This window comes from Choloepus didactylus, chromosome 3, assembly GCF_015220235.1.
Source record: "Choloepus didactylus isolate mChoDid1 chromosome 3, mChoDid1.pri, whole genome shotgun sequence".
NCBI classification, from domain to species: domain Eukaryota; kingdom Metazoa; phylum Chordata; class Mammalia; order Pilosa; family Megalonychidae; genus Choloepus; species Choloepus didactylus.
The window spans coordinates 110,986,232-111,000,506 of NC_051309.1; the positions used below are offsets into that span (position 1 = coordinate 110,986,232).

General features: G+C 35.2%; 1 protein-coding gene across 3 annotated transcripts in view; it reads left to right on the plus strand.

Moving 5' to 3' along the window:
- Positions 1-14,275, plus strand: part of BANK1 (B cell scaffold protein with ankyrin repeats 1) — a 340,362-nt gene that overhangs the window by 94,314 nt on the left and 231,773 nt on the right. For all 3 annotated transcript variants that reach the window (XR_005215918.1, XR_005215919.1, XM_037830343.1), the window contains exon 5: positions 8,161-8,300. Coding sequence is in view for 1 of the 3 variants with exons in the window: in XM_037830343.1 (XP_037686271.1) it covers positions 8,161-8,300 (140 nt within the window). In the remaining 2 variants the exon portion in view is untranslated. The remainder of the gene's footprint in view (positions 1-8,160; positions 8,301-14,275) is intronic.

Genomic DNA, 14,275 nt, shown 5'->3' on the forward strand with positions numbered 1-14,275 from the left:
ACAGTCATCTTTGCTCAGTGTACTTACAGTGCTGTGCTACCATCACTCAAAATGGTGCTCCAAACCTCTCACTCCTGTTTTTTCCTATTTGTCTGTATTGTTCCCTTTAGTACTTCCTGTAGCACAGGTATCTTGTTCACAAATTCTCTCATTGTCTGTTTGTCAGAGAATATTTTAAACTCTCCCTCATATTTGAAGGACAGTTTTGCCAGATATAGGATTCTTGGTTGGTGGTTTTTCTCTTTCAGTATCTTAAATATATCACACCACTTCCTTCTTGCATCCACAGTTTCTACTGAAAAATCCATACATAGTCTTATCAAGCTTCCTTTGTATGTGATGGATCACTTTCCTCTTGCTGCTTTCAAGATTCTCTCTCTCTTTGATGTTTGATAGTCTGATTATTAAGTGTCTTGGTGTAGGCCTATTCAGATCTATTCTGTTTGGGGTATGCTGCTCTTCTTGGATCTGTAATTTTATGACTTTCATAAGAGATGGGAAATTTTCATTGATTACTTCCTCTATTATTGCTTCTACCCCCTTTTCCTTCCCTTCTCCTTCTGGGACACCCATGGCATGTGCATTCATATGCTTCATATTGTCATTCAATTCCCTGAGACTTTGCTCATATTTTTCTATTCTTTTCCCTATCTGTTCTTTTGTGTGTAGGATTTCAGGTGTCCTGTTCTCCAGTGTCTGATGTTTTCTTCTGCCTCTTGAGATCTGCTGTTGTATGTCTCCATCATGTTTTTCATCTCTTATGTTGTGCCTTTCATTTCCATAGCTTCTGTCAGTTGGTTTTTCAAAGTTTTGATTTCTACCTTATGTCGCCCAGTGTTTTCTTTATAGCCTTTGTCTCTTTTGTTATATCTTCCCTGAACTCATTGATTTCGTTTTTGATTTGATTTAGCATATCTCTTTGAAAATCTTTAATAGACTGTTTCATTAAACTGAAACAACATCTCAACTGTATCTTGATTGAGATGTAAGTTTGTTCCTTTGACTGGGCCATATCTTCGTTTTTTGTAGTATAGATTGTAGTTTTCTGTTTTCTAGGTATCCAGTTTCCTTGGTTACCCCAGTCAGATTTTCCCATACCAGAACAGGTTCAGGTCTCAGAATGGGGTTATATTCAGGGTGTATCTTAGAGTAAAGACAGACTTTTCTTTGAGGTTTCCAGTTGCTGTGCTTTTCCTAACCTGCCCAGCAGGTGGTGCCTGTCAGCCTGTCACTCCCAACTGGTGTAAGGAGATGTGTTTTGGCTTCAGTTTCTGTTTTGGCTGTTTTCCCCCAGGCTCTGGGGTCTGGTTCTGAAGGGAAAGCTGGGCCCCACCTCCTTACTCTTAGGGAAAATCCACCCCTAGGGATTTATCATTTGGATTTGAATTGTCTCTCTGTCTCTGTTATCTCCACCCCTGTCTGGGTCAGAGTGCTGGGAACTGGAAATGGCTGCTTCTCTCTCTTTTGAGCTCCTGAGTTTGGGAGAGAGAAAAAGGGACGGAAAGCCCCCTTTTGGAGCCAGTACATGGTCCCCCAGTTTCACTCATCAACCAGAGGTCTTCCGAGCTCCCCCTCCCAGTACAGATGAGTCTTCTGTGTTCTTTAAGGTCAGTCATTACTAAAAGCCTCTGTCTGCTTATTGGAGGTTTGTAGCTTGTATTCAGCAGTCTACATTTGTTAATTAAAACCCCAGTTGGACCTCAGCTGAGCTATATTTGCTTGCTCGGAGAGTGCTGCTAGTTTCTACCACAGCGAGGTTTTGTAGCAAAGCCTGCCATGGGGGAGGGGGCTCCTGGCGTGGTTCCCTAGCTTTTACTTACAGATTCTGTGCTGTGTTGTCAAGCATTCCTCCCAATCCAGGTTGGTGTACAATGTGTAGACAGTCACAGCTGTCCCCCAGCAGTTATTCCAGATCATTTACTAGTTGTTCCTGGTTGCTTATTTGTTGTTCTAGGGGACTGACTAAATTCTACTCCTCTCTATGCCGCCATCTTGCCCCTCTCCTTCTCTCCATATCCTTTTAACTAAGTCAAATAATGTAGAAAATATTTTCAATTTAACTTTTCATATTATCAAAATAAAACCTTATACTTTAAGAAAAATTGATTTAATTTAACTAAGTATATTTAATTTAAGTATAATAATTTAATTATACTTTAAACTAATATTTATTAAGATCTGCTGCATGCAAATAATTTTACTAAGGAGCTACTTAGTAGCAAGAATCAAACAAGTTTCTCTCTTGAAGTAGCTTTCAGTCTCTTGGGAGTGAGGGTGGATGAGCAGACAGTAAGGAACATAAATGCAAAAAATATATATGCCATAGAGTTTCCAATAATAAATACAATAGAGTTTCAAAGAAAGCACCTTAATATGAAAGAATCAGGAAAAGCTTCCTAAGAAAGTGGCATTTGGAATAAACTGTGAAGAATGGGTCAATTCTGACAGGCTTAGATGGGAGAAGAAAACTTCTTAGTAAAGGAATAAAACATGATCAAAGAAATAGCAGCAGATTTTGTGTGCAATGTGAATGTATTATGGGATGTTTTTGAAGAATGAAAAATATTTCCTGGAAATAAGGAAACGTACGTGATAAGCCCAGAATGGTTAATTGTGGGGCAAATCATAGACAGCCTTGAAATATAGAGTGTGGAGTTTATATATTTCTAGGTATTGAGGAATCGTTAAAGGTTTTTGAGCAAACGAGTGATGTTATTGGAATTATGGAAAGGAATAAATATGAAAAGAATGGCATTCAAGCAAGTAGATCATTTCTTACTATTGTAATAATCTAAGCAAGAAATAGCAAGTTCTTAAGTTAGGGAAGTGGAATTGGGAAGGGAAAAAATGGAGTTTGTTGCAGAGATATTGTCAAATTCTAAACAATAAGTCTTTGCAATTGATCAAATATACATAGGTAAGGTAGAAGGAAAGAAAATAATGGTTTTGTTGACAATATTTAAAAATGATTAAACACACAGAAATGGAGAATTATTACAAGGGTAGCATACAATTTAGAGCATACATAAAGAATTGTAAATAGCAATGGACAATTAGGTAACTCACTCATTAATATCTTATTTGTAGCAATCTTCTATCTAGCCCTCCATTAACACATTTAGACTTAGTCATCCCCAAACCTTAGGACCAAACATTCTTCTTATGCAGGAAATAGTTACTCACTAATTGAAGTAACTCATTATCAATTCATAACTTTAATGCAAGTCCTGTTCTGACCATGTGCTCAATTCCAGTAATTAGGGTCCTGCCTCATTTCTGTGACAAATATAGGCCGAGCTATTCTGTGGTCCAAAGTGTAGTAATTCTAGGCCTATCTCAAAATCCTGCCTATTTCCCAAATTTTTATAATACCGAGACTGTTACATACTCTCTCCAGCATCCCAAGGGGTCAGATTTGCTCCTTATCCATTGGGAGAAGTTCTCCCTCTGTGCTGACCTCTCATGTGTCAACCAGGTGTCTCCCTATATCGCTGCACAGTTTTTCTCTTTTCCTTATTACCATATTCTAATTGCCAGTTCAGATACCACATACTACTACTTGCTCCACGTCTCTAACATAAATGACATATCTGGACTCTCACCTGCCAGCTCTCTGGATACTATTTTCTGCTCTATGCCTAGACTTACTTTCATCATCTGATTCTGAGTGCTTGGGTCTGGTTCCCAGATCTCAGTAGCTCCACAGTGTAAGGCATAATATTTCATCTGAGATCTTCTTCTTGTAGTTCTCAGATAGAGCTCCCAGTTTTCTCCCTACTCAACCCAACCTTTACCATATCAATGTTCTTTTTTATGTATGGTCCTTTCTAACTTGGTGGCAATGCAGAGAAAAACATTATGTTAAAGTGAAATTATGCTGAACAGTGAGGAAATCCTAAGATGTTCTTTTTCTACGTAGCATCTTTCCCTTCTGACAAATTCCACATCTTAACATGACTCTTTAATTTGAGAAAATATCCTCTAGTTTCACTATTCTCCTTTCCTTTCAGCTCAATAACTTGAAATATCTATAATTACTTCATTTTCTAAAAACCATCCCTGTCTAATTGTATGCATAGGTTTGTCTCTGAAAAGGATTGCTTTGTACTAAAGGAATTTGAAGTTACTATAGTCCGAGTTTATGCCAAAACTTATAAATATACATGTGAAGGCTTTGAACTAGAAATATTAACTAATAAGTGATTTTTACAAGAATGAAGAGGATATTCCTCTGGTACCTGCAGTTCAGGTAGAAAAAAAATTGACACAGTAGGGGGACAACCAATTAAAAGTTGAAAGGAATGCATAATAAATCGACAAAGACATAGAATCTCTTCATTAATTAAGAAACTGTGCTCTGGATAATATAAATTATATCTTCATATTCCTTTAAAAGGCCATGCAAAATACTTAAGGATGTACTGAAGATTAAGCTGAACCTGCTTAGGGAAAAAAAAAAAAAATAGCAATTGATAATAACTTCTAAAAGTCAAAATTCAGGACAATAATTTTAACATATACTAAATTGATATTAATTTTGAGGCATGACCAATGTTTTGAAGCTACCTATCATTATTTAATAATGTTCTAATCAAAACAGAGTCATGTTGGTTTCTGTTCCCATGGAAACGCTAGGCGGGTTCATTACTGTGTTTACCATATGGGAGAAGGCTAAAACTGGTTCATAAAGGAACACAGCTTATCAGATAAAGTAAAAGAGCTCTAAAATTAATGTGTCTGTGAAATATATTTTTGTATGGAATTAATGAATATATTCCTGACCATTCAGAAATATCTCTGGCGTATAGTCTCCATAAATTACTTCAGTTTATCTCTCATCTAGAAGGATAGCCCACTTAGATCATGGAGATAGGGAATACTGACAAAGACTCTTGAATAGCCTGGAACTTGAGATCTGAGATCTGAATAGAATTCCTTTTTATCATTGTCCCTCTGTGAGGGTACTTTATTAAGTCTGATGGGGAGAAGGAGTTCAATTTTTTCCTTCCTTTATATTCAGTTTTCTTCACAGCTGACTCCCAATGATACCCATGCATGTTTTGGTGATATTGACTTATATTTGTGTGTACTTACAAGTGTTAGCTGTTACTGGTTTACTTTTGTCAATAAATAGTGTAATTCACATTCCCTCCTTTCTATTTGAGCCCTTAACTGAATTGGTTTTTATTTTTATTGAAAAGATATGAAATGTAGTCATCATAATGAACCATGGTTAGAGTAGTACCGGGTGCTGTTCATGAAGAGGGCAATTCAATAATATATTATTAAGGCGGGCATCCCAATGAGATCAATAAGGAGTCCTCCCTGATATATAAGTGGAAACAATAATTAGGTCTTGATTTAACAGCTGCCTTTCAATGGTATGAAAATGTGTATAACAAAGACAATACTTCAGATATTTTCAAATCTCTTTGGAATATTACTCTAAAACCCACACCATTATCATGGATCTAATGGTAAAGTTTGAATCAACTAATGTCTCAGTATATCAGAAATAAATCATATGGTTTTCACATTAGATTCTTAAGAAGTAAGAATATTTTAGTCATCCTTTATTCAAGAACTACCAAACAAATCTTCTCATCATATATCACCCATGATTTATTGCCTAACGTTCTTTCATAAGCTAACTCCCTGTGGTAAAACTTTTAGCCTCTTTTCTGAAAAATGAAATCAATATTTTATTTCAAAAGTATCTTTATTAAATCTACTGATTTCATTTGATTCCAGTAACTCCGGAACATCTTTTACCATATGCTCATAAGTGTAGTTAGTGAGATGTACTTGGAACTTTCAGTGTTTTGTTGCTATAGCTCTCACATTCTCTATTGGATAGGTACTTCTTTGGGAACAAGAAGCTTCCATTTTCTACTTTTTTCTTTATAATACAGATTAAGTGTCTAATCAAGCAACATTGGGTAAGAAATATTAGCTCCTTGACCAAGTTAAGTTTAAGACTGGTTTCTGTTCTGGTTTGTTAATGCTGCCATTAAGCAAAATACCAGAAATGGATTAACTTTTATAAGGGGGGGTTATTCAGTTACAAATTTACAGTACTAAGGCTATAAAAGTGTCCAAACTATGGCATCAACAAGATGATACCTCCACTCAAGAATGGCTGATGGCATCCAAACACCTCTGTCAGTTGGGAAGGCACATGCCTGGTGTCTGCTGGTCCTTTGCTCCTGGGTTGTATTTCAAAATGGCTTTCTCCAAAATGTCTCTGGACATCTATTTTGGTTCCTCTCTCTCAGCCGCTTTGCTTGCTTGTTTCTTTCTCCCAGGGTATTTCTCTCTAAGCATCTGGGGGTCCTCTCTTAGGTTCTTTGGGGCAAACTCTGGACTTCATCTCTTGGCTTAGCATCCCCAAATGTCCTTCTGTCCACATCTCCAAACATCTCCAAGTGTCAGCATCAGTGCCTGTGTTGGCTTCTGGCTCTCTTAAATACTCAAGTGAACTAATGAAGCCCCACCCTAAACCGGTGGGGTCAAATCTCCATGGAAACATGCAGTCAAGAGGTCATACCCTAATCACGAAGATTAATAAGTTTGCCCCCACAAGATTGCATCAAAGAATATGGCTTTTTCTGGGGTTCATAACAGATTCAAATGGGCACAGTTTTGTTTTCTTTAAATTTCCCTGAGCAATATTATATGAGGGCCTCAAACCACTGTTTTAGTTTCATAGGCTGCTCAAAGAAAATACCATGAAATGGGAGGAGTTAAACAATGGGAATTTATTCACTCATAGTTTTGAGGCAGGGAAAATGTCCAAATTAAGGCATTATCAAGGCAATAATTTCTTCCTGAAAACTGGCTGCCAGTGATCCTTGACTCTTCTGTTGCATTGTGGCATCTCCTGATCTCTCCCTTCTCTTCTGGGTTTCATTGATTTCAGCTTCTTGCTTAATGGCTTTCTCTCTGTTTCTCTCCCTCCCTCTCTCTCTCTCTCTCTCTCTCTCTCTCTCTCTCTCTCTCTCTCTCTCTCTTTCTCCCTCCATTAATTCTGTTTATAAAGGACTCTAGTAATAAGATTAAGATTCATCCTTAATGAGGTGGGTCACACCAACTGAAGTAGCCTCATCAAGAGATCCTATCACACCCACAGAAATGGATTAACTTTAAGAGCATGTTTTTCTGGGGTACATACAGTTTCAAACCTCCACAACCATATCTTGAGATAAAATAAAACTAATACTTAAACCTTAAGAGCCTTTAAATAGTCAGTTTTATCAGGTAGCTAAGGCTAGAAATGGCTTTGGGTTTTATATTTAATGACTTATTCCAAACTTTGGATGTTTGCTTGATAATTTCCCAGGAGAATTTGGGAAATAACTCCATGTCTTTTGTCTTTTGTCTGTGTCTTTTTGTCTTTTGAGCAAAAGTTTTTAATATTTTCCATATATATGAATTTAAAGAGCTGATTTATTTACTTTTGTTGTAATAAAACACAGTAACTTTTTATTAAAATGATTGTTTATTGTTCTTTCATGGAGAGACCAAAATAGGTAACTTGAACTCTGTGGTTATGTTACAGCAGAATTCACAGTGCAGTATATCAGTCACTTTGAATAATTTATTCATAAAAAGGCTTTGGATGACTATTTGGTGCAACTAGTACTTAAGTAGCAGAGCATTGAAACTTGTCTTCCCGGAGTTTTTCATTGTAGTCAATTAAATTAAAGTTCTATAATTTCATTACACGCTACTCTATTGAAACACAATTTTGAGAAACTTGTCTATATAATTAGTAGGAATTTTCTTCAGATTAATAACAAACCTCTCACTTTTAATGATTGACTGTACTTTTCTAAATTCTGAAGTTATGCAGAGATGATTATAAATCACTTCAAAAGACGGGGGTTAGTAAGTAGGAAGAAAAAATTAAGAGCTTTGCTTTTATTACAATTTTAATGTGTGTTCTTATCTTTTAAGGATTTTTTTTTAACAGCTAAGCCTATATTATGCATTCTATGTTATGGTTTATAAACATTAAGATTAAAAAAGCAACATTTTAAGTGCCAGAGTTTAGCGAAATTGCTATGAATTCTTAAAGCCTTCCTTCATATTCTTAGGAGATATGCTAATATGACTTATGCATTACATATTCAGCTCCAACACTTGTTTGTGTTTTATAAGATTTTCCTGCTGGCTCTGTCTATGTAAATATCTACTGTGATGGAATCCTTAAGGCCACAACAGAGATTAAATACTATACAACAGCAAAGGAAATGGAATGCCTTTCCAGAGTGACAGATCCAGGAGATGGCATGCATCAGGTAAGTTGATTTTTCCCTGAAGTTACTAATAATGTCAGCTAAAGAGCTAATATGGGATAAGAGAATGTGTGCTTTGATTTAAAGTCTAAATGTTGATTGAATAAGTTACTGATCAATAGGAAGGGAAGAAGTCAATCTCTGTGATGCATAAATGCAGATAAATTTGTTTGCTTAAGTCAAGTCATTCCAGATAATGTCAGTTGAAGACAGCCTATCCATTACAAAACAGCTATTGTAATAGGCTCATTTTAAAGCTGTTACAGGGCAGATAAAGAGAGAACAATTAAAGACAACACTTAACCAAATGAATTCCCTTTATCCAGATCTGGACAAGACAAAATGAAATGTATACCAGATTATTTATCTAATGCCTTGAATTGAAGTTAAACAAACCAAGAGTACTATCAAAAATAGAGTGAGTCGTGTTAACATAGAAATTGTCATTTTTGGGTGCAAATTTTCAAGTTCAGTTTGTCTTTTTGTTGGTTTCATTTGTCATAATTATCTATTAGGGAAAACTATTGCTTTATATGAGCAATGTTTATTAGGAATTCCAGAAAAGCTGAAGTTTCCTAGGAGATATACAAAGAGACATTTTCAAACCCAAGGTTGTTTTTTCTAAGTGTATCAAACTATTTTTGAGCAGTGATAACTTGAGAAGTTTCCAGTCTTCTAGAAGGGCCCTTTTTTGAGACTTTTTCCAGTGAACATACATGCTGTGAATTCTTTGCCCTCATGAATATTAGAATGTAAAAACTACATTTTGATTAGTCTTAAGTCATTAGTTTTATTTCTGCATTTTATTTTCTCAATTTCAATAGAGAAGATGTTTTCTCAAAGTGGATTTTTTTTCTTTATATGTTTATTCCGTCAAATTTTCAGGATGAAATTAATGTCTTTTCTTTTTATAGCTACCTGATAATCAGAATTATAACCTTGCTTAATTGCCTTGTTTTTTTGCAAGAAAGGAGGTAGAGACAAAGAAGACGGTAGTTGAATTAAACATGGTGATCTTCAAATTAGCCAGAAAACATCCTAGATAATATTGATTTATAACAAAGACATCAATGATAGTGAGGTTGGCTGGTTGTCTGAAGCCTTATATGTTTACAATCATTTGGAATTGGAAGCTTTGTTTTTTTATTTTGTATGACACATTTCTCTATTAGAGTTCTACTTTATGAATGATATATTTTAGAACAATGGAAAAAATAAAATGTCTTAGAAAAAGACAGGGAGTAAAATACCATTTGTCCAACTGGAGTGTCTGACAAAATGTCTATACGGTAATTACAGAGCAAGAACAAAGGTAATAACCTGTGCTTGGAATGCAGATAGTCCCATTTTCTTTGACAAGTCTACATTATCTTCTACTTAAAGAATACTATTCATAACAAAAACATTAATAAAAGCATTATATCGCATTTTTGGTATTCAGTCCCATAGAAGTAAGGCAGTCCCCAAAATACATTTTTGCATTGGTTTGGCTGTTGGGTAAAAAAAAAAACACAGAAAAACAATTTTTTATAACATAAAAATTCAATGTCATTTATGACTTCTGGACAGTTGTGTTCAGAATGCTATAAATATGCAAGTCATGATTTTTTCTACAGTTTTGAATAAAAAAGCAAACTTTTTTGCGTAGTTTTTAGATAACTAGAAAATACTGTTTCATTTTTGCCTCAATAAAAAAGGAGAGTGAGAGGTAAGAAATGAGAGGTAAGAAAGGGTTGTCATCATTGCTTCTTAGGATTTCTCCCCTCTACCAAGCCCTGGTGAAAGGGAATTCTGGGCAGTCAAAGCTTGATGCAGGCTTTTACTATCATGAAAAAGCCATTTTAAACCTGAGGTCTGAGTACTGAGGGGAACAATTACTGTTAACTCGGTGACAGCAGAGTGAGAGAGAGACACCAAAAGATCAAGTTTCATTTATGTAATTTAAACCAGGTCTAGAGGTTTTTCTGCTGTTATCAGGGGACCCAGGAGCGTTAATATCCAAAGACTGGGGTCTCAAACCAGACCAGGCTTTACTGTCACACCTGAAAGAAGGAAAAGGCTGCAATTCAGTCAGTCTCCATAGAATCTCAGATTAGGTATGACATGGGTTTGGTCTAAATCTGCTGGCATCTGGCCCACTTGGGTTATTCTTACTATGGATTCACTGAAATGGTGAAAGGCTTAGTCTACCGTCATGAGGAAGGAAACACGGGGGCAAAAGCTTGGTATGTTTTACTGTGGGTTGGCCTCGAAAGCCATACACCAGCCCACGGTGTGCTGTGCTTTATGGGCACCCTCATTTTTCCTTTTGACATTTGATTTTGCTCCCACATAGATTTTATTTAAAGAATTGTGTAAAAAGCAGTTCTTTTCATTTACCAGTAGAGAACGTTAAATAATTGTTTCTTTACTGCGCTTCTCTGCCCCTTAATTGGGAAACTTGGATATTTTGCAAATAGTCCACTGAACATCTCTTTTCTAAACACAACATATCTTATAATTTATTCACAATTACTGTGTATTTATAAAAACATACACCAGCAGATTTGAATCTTTTTTAATATCCTGACTACTTAGCTAAAATGGTATATTGTAAGAACTGCCCTGAATTTTCCTGTAAATTTTGATGCTAGATGCGATTTCAGTAATTCTAAAAATGAGTAATAGGATACTTCTTATAATCATTTAAAAACTGTTGGGCATATAACAACATGAACATTCTGTGAATTTGAGAAAAGAGATCCTAATGAGAAATCGATGATTTTTTTTTCTCAGTCATCCTGGAGTTTGCCAAAGGGTCTTTCTACTATCATTTAAAAGCTATTGGGCATATAGCAAAATGACTATTCTGTGAACTTGAGAAAGTAAATGATAATGAGAAAGCTGGTTTTATTTTTTAATTTTTTGAATTTTTAATGATGTCCATTAGATCTTAGAATGCTTTACCTGAACTGGCTTAATTATCTAATTGCTTCCTAACTCATTTAATCTTTTTTTGGATAGATACTAAATACCAACACATAACATCATAAAGGTGCAGTTTCCAGAATATCACCTAAAACAATGAATTTAAGAGAAACTCAAATGAAAATAGTCCAAGGCCCCGTTAGTGAAGATACTTAGAATTCAAGCACTAGTAATAGGGATACCAGTCACTGCTATTTAACTGAGATAATAAAAACCTTTGAGATTTTCATCCTATTTATGAAAGTATCTTGGGGCGAGAGTAAAGTTAACTTTGTATGGGAATAACTAGATACAATACAGAAACAAAATTAGGACAGAATTCTAAAAGAACATAGCAATTATTGATCAAAGTATTAGAAGCCTATCCATTAAAAGAGTTTTTGAAATGCTTATGCACCAAATAATTCTTCTTAGTTACATTTCTTATTAACAAAAAAGATATATTTGTGTTGCATCACTTTGCATTTTTAAATGATCTAGATTGAAATTTTATTTTCGTCTTCATTTTAGGTATGCTTTATTTCCGGGGTTTTTTTTTTTTTTTTTTTAATTGAATATATAATCAATCTTTGGTTTGCTAACTGCAAATATTTAATATAGAGTATGAAGCCAGATGGGGCTTTGGTGAGAGAAAGTCCTAGAGAACTCTTACTTCATAACCTTGCTGTTAATAATTCTTATATGGTTAGTTTAAGAATTAGATGTGAGCAGGTATATCCCTTAAAGAATTCTTCAGAAGATCCTTTCCATTGGGAGATACAAGAGCTCCTCTAAGCCAGGGTGCCTGACCATTGAATAGGTTTCTTCTCTAGGCCACTGTTTCCTTCAAAAGGTTGATGGAAACCTTCCTGCCTCTCTTCAGTCAGTTTTTTTTTTCTTAATTCAATTTTATTGAGATGTATTCACATACCATGCAGTCATACAAAGTGTGCATTCAGTTGTTCACAGTACCATTATATAGTTGTGTGTTCATCACCAAAATTAATTTTTGAACATTTTCATTACCACACACACAAAAATAATAAGAATAAAAATTAAAGTGAAAAAGGACGATTAAAAAAGAATGCTGGGTGCCTTTTTTTTTTTCTTCCCCCATTTTTCTATTCATCCATCCATAAATTAGACAAAGGGGAGTGTGGTCCTTATGGCTTTCGTAATCACATTGTCACCCCTCATAAGATACATTTGTATACAATCCTTCAAGATTCATGGGTTCTGGGTTGTAGTTTGATAGTTTCAGGTATTTATGGCTAGCTATTCCAATTCATTAGAACCTAAAAAGGTTGTCTATATTGTGCGTAAGAGTGCCTACAAGAGTGACCTCTAGGCTCCTTTTGGAATTTCTCAGCCACTGAAGCTTATTTCATTTCTTTTCACATTCCCCCTTTTGGTCCCACGATGTGGGGTCTAGATTCCGCCCCTGGGGGTTATATTCCATGCTGCCAGGGAGATTTACTTCCCTGGGTGTCAGATACCATGTAGGGGGGGAGGGCAGTGATTTCACCTGCCAAGTTGGCTTAGCTAGAGAGAGAGGGCCACATCTGAGCAACAATTCAATCAGTTTTATTACTTGTTTCATATTTCTGATGAAAGAGAAATTGAGTACAGAAAGAACACTTAAATCAAATGCAATTTGGAAATTTATTCTGGATTCACTTATTCATGTTGTGTTCCTTATTAGAATGGATCAATAAGAATAAGGCATATCTATTGCAGCTTGTATTTTACTAATAAAACAAGTGACGTTTCCTTTGCTCTGTGTCTCTACCTCCAATGGCAGTGATGAAGAGATGGTTAATGGTTCCTGATTAGGGTAGTTCAGACTTAATGATTATACTCAATTCAGTTACAAATTACTGAATCAAACAGAAACATAACACTTAGTACTCTCATCCATTTATTTACAGAAAAATAAATTGGTTAATTTTAACAGCAGATATAGCAGCTGTTACAGGGAAAATTATTTCTGAGTGCAGTTACTCAGCAATTAACACAACCATACTGTTGATTTTTTCCAATTCTTTACCTTATAAGCCATCTCAGTCCATTTTCATGGTTATTGGCCACATATGTTTTAACTTATATTTAGCTTCTGTTTAGGATTTATTATGTCAATGACTTCTGAATTTATATTTTCTACTCACTCAGTGGAAATAAATATCACCCCACCCCCATTTTTTATTTGTTCAAAAATAACACACCTCTATTGCTTCTTACATGCCCCCTTTTCTCTCATTTTCTGGGACTGGCTTTGACCACCTTTTACAAAAAATATCTGTGTGCTGATATGCATGCATCCTATAAGTCACCCCATTCCAGTGGAGGCTTCTGCTTTTACTAATGATTTTTTTAGAGAATTCAGATCCTTAATCTTAAAGAACACTTAAGAATAATCCAGAAAAACAAAGAACAAGTTGATACAGTTAACTGTATGTTCAGTTAACCATATTCCTTCATAGCTATTATTCATAACAAGGAAATCAGAGAAAAATCATCACTAGCTCTCTGGAAATTAGAAGGCCTGAAAAGCCCTGTGGAAAAAAAATTTATCTTTGGCATTTTCTGAAGTCAATATGCACTGATATAGGTCTCTGTACCAACAGTTTTAGTATCAATAAATAAGATAATGAAATAAAATGGATATATGATGTGGAAACTCTAATTTTGTTTATAATTCATGAATTATGCTCATACAGTAAACTGCCTCAAAACATAGGCAATAAAGTAAAAGAAATCTTGGGCAGTCAGCCATTTACTCCCGTTAACCTTGTTACTTTAGGCAGAAACACACAATTATACACCAGTTTTACTCAAGTCTTTCCCAATTAACCCAATGGACATTTTTCTTATTGAATTTCACCTGGCTTTTCAGCAGCATTTAATATCATTGACCACTCTCACTTTCTGGATACAGTGTTTTCCCTTAGCTTCCATGAAATCATATTTTCCTGCTTCCCTCTACTTCTTTAGCCTTGTCTTCTCAATATCTTTTGCAATCTCTTCCTTCTATG